Source organism: Adelges cooleyi, unplaced genomic scaffold (genome assembly GCF_023614345.1).
Source record: "Adelges cooleyi isolate 19-005CV unplaced genomic scaffold, UGA_ACOO_1.1 ACOO_flye_CR_arks_rails_tigmint_CR_PRNA_376, whole genome shotgun sequence".
Lineage (NCBI taxonomy): Eukaryota > Metazoa > Arthropoda > Insecta > Hemiptera > Adelgidae > Adelges > Adelges cooleyi.
In genome coordinates this window covers 421,002-428,687 of record NW_026096053.1, presented here as the reverse complement: position 1 = coordinate 428,687, position 7,686 = coordinate 421,002, and the positions used below count along the sequence as shown (strand labels likewise).

The 7,686-nt window shown below is 27.1% G+C and overlaps 1 protein-coding gene across 4 annotated transcripts; it reads left to right on the top strand.

Annotated features, from left to right (window-relative positions):
- Positions 1–2,065: 2,065 nt before the first annotated feature.
- LOC126840358 (rho GTPase-activating protein 1) lies at positions 2,066–6,760 on the top strand. 4 transcript variants are annotated; one of them, XM_050576033.1, is made up of 11 exons: positions 2,066–2,400; positions 3,611–3,724; positions 3,920–4,113; positions 4,192–4,337; positions 4,871–5,089; positions 5,160–5,258; positions 5,340–5,536; positions 5,627–5,827; positions 5,987–6,093; positions 6,181–6,400; positions 6,546–6,760. In XM_050576033.1, the coding sequence occupies exons 1-10, from the start codon at positions 2,361–2,363 to the stop codon at positions 6,349–6,351; spliced, it is 1,488 nt and encodes a 495-aa protein (XP_050431990.1). In that variant the 5' UTR covers positions 2,066–2,360; the 3' UTR covers positions 6,352–6,400; positions 6,546–6,760. The 4 variants fall into 4 exon arrangements, with proteins under 4 accessions (XP_050431990.1, XP_050431989.1, XP_050431991.1 ...); XM_050576032.1 differs by lacking the exon at positions 6,546–6,760 and having other exon boundaries at positions 2,067–2,400; positions 6,181–6,531; XM_050576034.1 differs by lacking the exons at positions 2,066–2,400; positions 6,546–6,760 and adding an exon at positions 3,131–3,259 and having other exon boundaries at positions 6,181–6,532.
- The last annotated feature ends 926 nt before the right edge of the window (positions 6,761–7,686 follow it).

Genomic DNA, 7,686 nt, shown 5'->3' with positions numbered 1-7,686 from the left:
TGACTCAAGATGTTGTAACCTACCTAGTTGACAAAAGCGCTACGGACCTTAGTAGCGTTTACCTACATCGTACTTATGTACAATAAAAATACAAATTGACAATTGTGCTGTATGTATTTTGTATTGTTACTAATACAATAATCGAGTTAGGTACCTATACAGTTTCAGAGCTGGAAGGTATTATATGGCGTTTCAATGTGTCATTAACTCTAATGGTCCAATACCGATACGTTTATGCGAAGCTGAAAGGCATTAGTTTTACAATGATGTGATTTTTTTTACCTATTCACAATTTTGGCTTATGCATGATATTTTACTGTTAGTCCAATTACGTGAACCAGAAATCATACAAAGAAAAAGTAAAAACCACTTATGATTACGTTCTGAAAAACTATTCCACCATTCCAAGTAGGCCTCAGCGGTCTAGCCTGACTTAAAGTTTGATATTTTAACCTATCTTAGTCCACATTACACTGTACATCTAAGATCAATAAGTTTTCAATTTTATAATAATATAAAAATACTAATTAATACCTTTACAGCAATGTCAAAAAAAAAGTTATCGTGTACATACACAAAAAAAAACATGATTGTAATACCAATACCTTCTCAACTCCACGTCGAAGTTAAAATTCCTGTCAAACTCGGAATTTTTATTCCTAAATAATTATTTGGTAAAGGTATTTGTCGGTTTCAGTACTATCAATATGCTACGTGCATTATGTTAGGTACATGCTAAAAAATTTACTTAAGTAACTATAACCATTTATGTTTAAAGTTATGAGAAAATTGACCACTGCAAATTTATACGGTTTTCTGCTACTTTGTCCTACATACTTAGCTTAAGTTAAGCGCCGACTGGTTGTACATTTAATTCGAACTCATACATTTTGGAAACGGCCAACTACACAAAATAGTCGAAATCCTATTTTCGTGGTTTTATTAATAAATAAATTGATAAATGAGTATATTTATGTAGGTATTTATTAATTTTACAATAGAACTTTTTCTTGTATGAAAAGAATTAAGACATATCTAAGAAATTCGACGTTACAAATAAATCTTTCCAATTTAAGAATTATTTCTATTGAAAAGTCAGAAGCTAAACTTTTAAATATTTAAAATATAATAAATAGATTTTCTGATTCTCACAATAACCGTAAAATAAATATCATTATTATCATTGTTAATTAAATTAAATGTTTTTTATTATTTGTAAATTTGTAATTGTGTGGTTTTTATAATAAATTTTGTTCATTTTAAATGTTATAAAGCATTGTTATATTGTAGTATTGTAATTTTGAAAATATATGTTAATTGTTATATTTTTTCAAGAAGTGTTGCTTAATTGGTGGATATATTATGACTTTACTCAGTAACGTACCAAAGAGGGAGGAGAGGGTTTTGAAGTTTTAAAAATTGGCAGGTATTACCCTCGATAGTGACCTTTATTTTTTATTAACCTATAATATTGTAAGTCTTTACCACCCGATAGGTAAGGCGATTTTTATTGCGCCACTAGCCCTTCCTATAAATCAGTTGCCCCAGCTTGGCCCACCCGGACGAAAAGTTCTGGCGCCGCCACTGTATCATACTATAAAAAAATTATATATTTTATATTATTAATTATTTTTATAGTATCTTAACTAGCACCTTAGTATACCCAACAGTAGCGGGCTCAATCGAGACACCTTTAGCCTTTAGGTTAACACATAGATTTTATACTATAGTATAAGGTCTAGGGGTTAACATCTGATCAATCATATCACTATGATCACTACAGTATACCTATTAAAATTACCTCAGGCTCATTGGTAGTATCAATGCTATTACCGAAGGTGGGGATCAATCAAGAAGGAAATCCACCGGCCACAACAGCTACAATAATAGTTCAATATTGGCCGTTAGATCGCAGTACGTATATACGATCAAAAACTCAACCAAGAATAAATTACTGCAGCAATTAGGAATTCTATTTTATTTTTTCTCTCGCTTCCGAATTATCAGACTTGAAGGCCGATGTTCTTATCAACGGCAATCTCCATGACGGAAAACAGGTGTTTTGTGTTTACAATATTGGCATTGCAATCTGTATAGCTGTATGTTTACGAAATGAATCATTCGTGTTTCGTTTAATTTTCGTTCTATTTATTTTCCACCGCACTTTATTCAGGCTCCAATGCCCACCGTTATATTAGTAACAGGCTAATTACTGTGTCTTTGTTGTCGGTCTACGGTTAGTGCGTTTCATTTACTCGGATTTTCTATTGAGATCGGCACAATGATATAGCCAAGCGGGCCTCCTTAGCAAATTATTTTTCTGCTCAGCACCCACCTATTAAGCCTATACCGCCAAGATCATGGATCCAAGGGTTCAACCTACCAGCAAATATTTCCCAGGTAATGATAATATGGTGATTTAAAACACATCTTACGATTAACCATCTGCTAGATTTGTTCAATGTTAATCTTTTAATATCTACCGAGTAGACAATTATCAACATACTAATTATTTGGATGTACTTATTTATCAAAAACTGAAAACAACGACCATATTTAAAACTTGCACAGTTTCGCTGTCTCTTGATTTCCACGACTAAGTTTAAATGAATCGTCATAGTGTATAATTTTTCTATTCGCAGCTATATTTATTTATCTGTTATTTAGCGTAGTTAATTTATTCGATTATATAACCATTTCATATTTTTTAATATTAATAAACAGAAATATATATATATATATATATATATAGATAGGCCATTTAGTCATTATTATACTTAAATTCACAAAATTAGATAACTGAAAACTATATATTTATATATATACATGTTCACAAGTATGGTGTATGTATGATCCTTGTTTTTACAGGATATGAGTAATGATGCTTTTATTATGATTACTGATTAATCTATCAAATTGGTTTAGCCAATTGGTTGTTTATTAATTTTTTTGGTTATTATTTATGTCTTATCTTTTATCATTTCTATATCAGTTACTAGTTGGATGTTTTTTTATATTATTGATGACATTGTATAAAAAAACCTAAAAAGGTGTACATTATGTTAGTGTTTACACAGTAGTTATTCTTTTTAGGTATTGATCTAATTCACTATGAGTCAGTGTTTATATTAAAAACTGCCACGAAAAAAACAATGTTTTATGTTGAATGTGTGTAGTGTGTACCGAGTTAAATAATTAATAAATATTAGGTTTTAGTTTCAGTAAATATTAATATTTCCACTAATATATTTATATAGTAGTATGTTATTTTATAATTATATATTAAAAACTAAAAAATTAGAGAAATTTATTTTTTTTAGAATTGATTTTAACTGACAAATTTATATAATAATACTTCATTAGTCACATTTCTTGTTCATAAAAAAATTCAAATTATTGTTTATTTTTATTTCAATGATTTAGCAAATAAACTATGCATTTTAAGTTTGACAACATTATATTAAATTTAAACTACTTATTATTACTTAATAATCTGTTGTCGTATTAATAATTTAAAAAAAGTATCTTTAAAAATAAATATTTTGTAGAATATTTAGTGATGCTTATATTACGTAAAATGTTATTATTATAATTTTAATTATTCTTTTAGTGGCGATGAACGACAATAACGAAGAACCTTATCCTAGTCTTTCCGACTATCATGATTATGAACCTAATTTAGAATTTGATGATACTGAGCTTCAAAGTCCATCCGCTGATATTGGTAAGCATAATTTTGTATTTCAATGTGTTAATTATTATTTCGTATGGATTTATTAGCGATTGAGTGTAAAATTGGTGTCTGTGTTGACTTATATGCTGATACTTTACCCACTAAGCCATTTATCAACTTGTTAAATATTAATAGTAAGCTCAGTTGTCATATTTTTATAAACAAATAATATTTTCACTATGATAGATTTGGAAAAATCACTAGCTAATCTCAATGGAACTGGCGGAACACTAGATTATATGGAATCTCCAGTTTCTGATGGTACAATTGAAGAAAATTTCGAAGAAGAACTGGTAAATGCTCCTCAACTTGTTGAAGGGATTACTGCATTGGACGATAAAGAAACAGGAAATCTATTAGACGAATTAGAAGCCGATGATGTAAGTCTACACATAAGTGTATGGTTTTGTATATATTTAAGTACGTTGTAAAAAATAATGTATTGTCATTTACTTTAGGCAAAAGAAGATGAAGATTTCAGTGATGTTGCCAAGTACGGTGTAGTTGATGTGGTCGGGGATGATGCGGTCGGACGGAAAATCATTGTAGTATCGGCTTGTAAATTGCCAAGTAATAAGGAGGTAGATCACCCTAAACTTTTAAGGTGTGTAATTCTAATTAATTGTATTATATTTGTTCTTACTGTCTTAAAATATTTTACTCACCTCCCAAGCATCTGATTGGTATGTTGTTTAATGAAAATGTTTACTATGTATACTGTATTATCACAAAAATATTGTAAAAGAAGTGTGTTTTTATCAATTAATTCAAATTATTATACATTAATCCAAAAAGTTGAATAATTTCTCTAATTAAGAAAAATGTACATATTAAAATGTAGATTAATCAAAAAATGTTTAATTAATCGTAGTAAAATAAATTTCCAATTAAATCTGATATAAAGTTTTTACACCTAATACCAATTGATTTGTTAATTAATCAACATTTAGAATAATTAATTATTAGCTTTGCAAATAATAAAAAAATCAACAATTTAATCTATTGTTTAAAAAACTTTTAGCGGATAATTAAATAATTGATCAATTATTCTCTTTTTAAGCATTTAATTAGGTTTAATTTAAATACAAAACAATCACACAGCCCTAAAAAAATATATTTTTTTTTATCGATTTTTAGGTATTTAATGTATACTCTGGATAAATTTGTGGAACAAGATTATAGCTTGGTTTATTTTCATCACGGATTAACAAGCAAAAATAAACCAACAATATCGTGGCTATGGCAAGCATATCGTGCATTTGACCGAAAGTATAAAAAAAATCTAAAAGCTCTATACTTGGTTCATCCAACAAGTTTCATCAAGGTAGTCTGGCAACTTTTCAAAGCAGTTATCAGGTACAAACCCATTTGGTTCTAATAATAATATTTATAAAATGAATAATTGTTACATTTAATCGTTTGATAGTGTAAAGTTTGGTAAGAAAATAATGTACGTCAATCATCTACAAGAACTTAAACAGTTCATAGACTTAGATCAACTAAACATTCCTCTATCTGTTTTAGAGTGAGTTACATTTTAGTTTTTACATATTTCCCATAGTTTGTTGTTGAATGTTTAAATATTTATTATTATTGTTGTTGTTAGACATGATGAACAATTGATGAAAAAATTAAACAAAGGCAGAGCGTCACAACAAATAGAACTCGAAGAGGAAGAGAAACCCGAACCTTTGGCAACTCAACAATTTGGTGTTTCATTACAATTTATAAAAGCTAACAACAACGGCGAAATAATACCTCCCTTAGTACGTCAATGTGTTGAATACCTCAGCCAACCTGATGGTAAATAAAAAAAAAAAAAAAATATGTATATACATAAATGTGTGAAAAATATATACATCTGATAATAATAACATTTTGTCACATTATTAGCATTGGAAACCGAAGGATTATTTAGAAGGTCTACAAATATAACTAAGGTGAGAGATTTGCAAAATCGTATTAATCTCGGTGAACCTGTCGACTTTGGAAATGATGTACATCTAGCAGCTGTTTTACTAAAATTGTTTTTAAGAGAACTAGAAGAGCCATTAATGACATTTGATTTATTTGATGAGATTACTCAGTTTCAAAGTATGTATATTTTAATATTTATCCAAAACATTTTCAACAATATACTCAAAGTAATTTTGAGTGAATATAAATTTGGTTATGATTTTTTAAAAATATTTTACCAATAAAGTACTAAATGTTTGTGTTCATATTTGTTAATAAAAATTGTTTATTCTGCAGCTCTTCTTAGGGATGAACGCCCAAAAAAAGTAAAAGTTTTAATGTTGGAAAAATTACCTCTTGATAATTATTATCTACTCAAATATCTGATACAATTTTTGTCAAAAGTAAGTATATTTCTTAATATAAAATATAATTGCATTATGAAATATTTCTAGTAACACATTTCGTTTGAATTGAACCTATGATTTCAGGTAATGGATAGATGTGATTTAAACAAAATGACATCATCGAACCTAGCAGTAGTATTTGGTCCAAATTTAGTGCGTAGTCCTAGTAGTCAACTGTCTTTAGCTGCTATTGGTCCAATAAATGCGTTCACTGATTTTGTGCTTGTCAATCATGACCAAATATTTATAATATAAACTATTAACTAACATTAAAAATTATATTAGTATTATAGTGATCAGCGTGGTAAGTAAACATTCCAAAAAATAAAACCACACACTGGTTTTTATAAAAACATTTAATTTATTTAAATTAATTTTATAATCAATTATTTATTCTTCTAATTTCACTACCTATATTGGTATTATTATTATTTAATTTCTATTATTAGGACCTTACTCCAAGAAGAAATTATTAAGTATTGAGCAATAATATTCCAAAAAATGTCAAGCTTAAGAACTATAGTATTGTTAAAAGTAGGTATTTCAAAAGTATTATTTTTCATTAATATTATAAATAGATAATATACTTTCACTATATTCACAGCTCATTATATTTTTAAAAAACTGCATTTTTTAAATTTAATAATTTCTAAAATTAAAACATAAATTAATCATGACAAAAATTGATGAGTGAGTAAAATACGTAAACTAGCTAATCATTTATATTATTAGCAATTATTATTATAAATATAAATCAAGCAATAACTAATTCTATTTATTTCCTTTGACTCTTTTTATATTTTTTGTAATATTTTTAATATCCTTTAAAAATAATATATTTAACCTATTTAATCTTAATTTTCTTATTTTAGTAGTGTTTGTGGTTTATTTTTTGTATATTGTTTTAAATTTAAACATATTACACCATCGACAAATCAATTGAGTATTAATGTTTCCAGTTTAAAGTAATATTTTAGATATGTCTTTTATAAAATTACACATCACAGCACTCTAGGTATTGGGTAATTTATTTTTAATTACTGCGTTGTTTGTGTTTAGATTATCTTATATTGGTTAAGTTTTAACTAATCAATAAATATGAGATGAAAAGAGAAAAGGGACCTCTTGTTGCAAAAATCAAATTTTTAGTTATTCTAAATTCTGAACATTTTGAAACTAGAATCGTTCTCCAATCTTAAAAGTTGGTATTCCAATCAATGTTTTAGCCTCTCCTGCAATTTGGATTCTTGCATCAAGAGGTCCCTTTTCCCATTCTGTCTTACAAATGACTTAATGTACTATTGTCTATTGATATTATTTTGTATGTTACACATTAAAATTCACTTGATATCATTGTTTTTGTATTCATACATTTTTATTTGTTTAATAGAATAAAAATGTATATATTTATTTCATACATAAAAAAAATATTAGGTAATATTTTTTTCTTTTATTTATTATTATTTACAAATGTGCATACAAAAACACTATATTCAGCTGTAACTTGAGTTTTAAAGTAAATATAACACTTGTACAACTTTTTCATTATTAACTAATTTTAACTAAATATCTCAAAATAGCACTTAAATA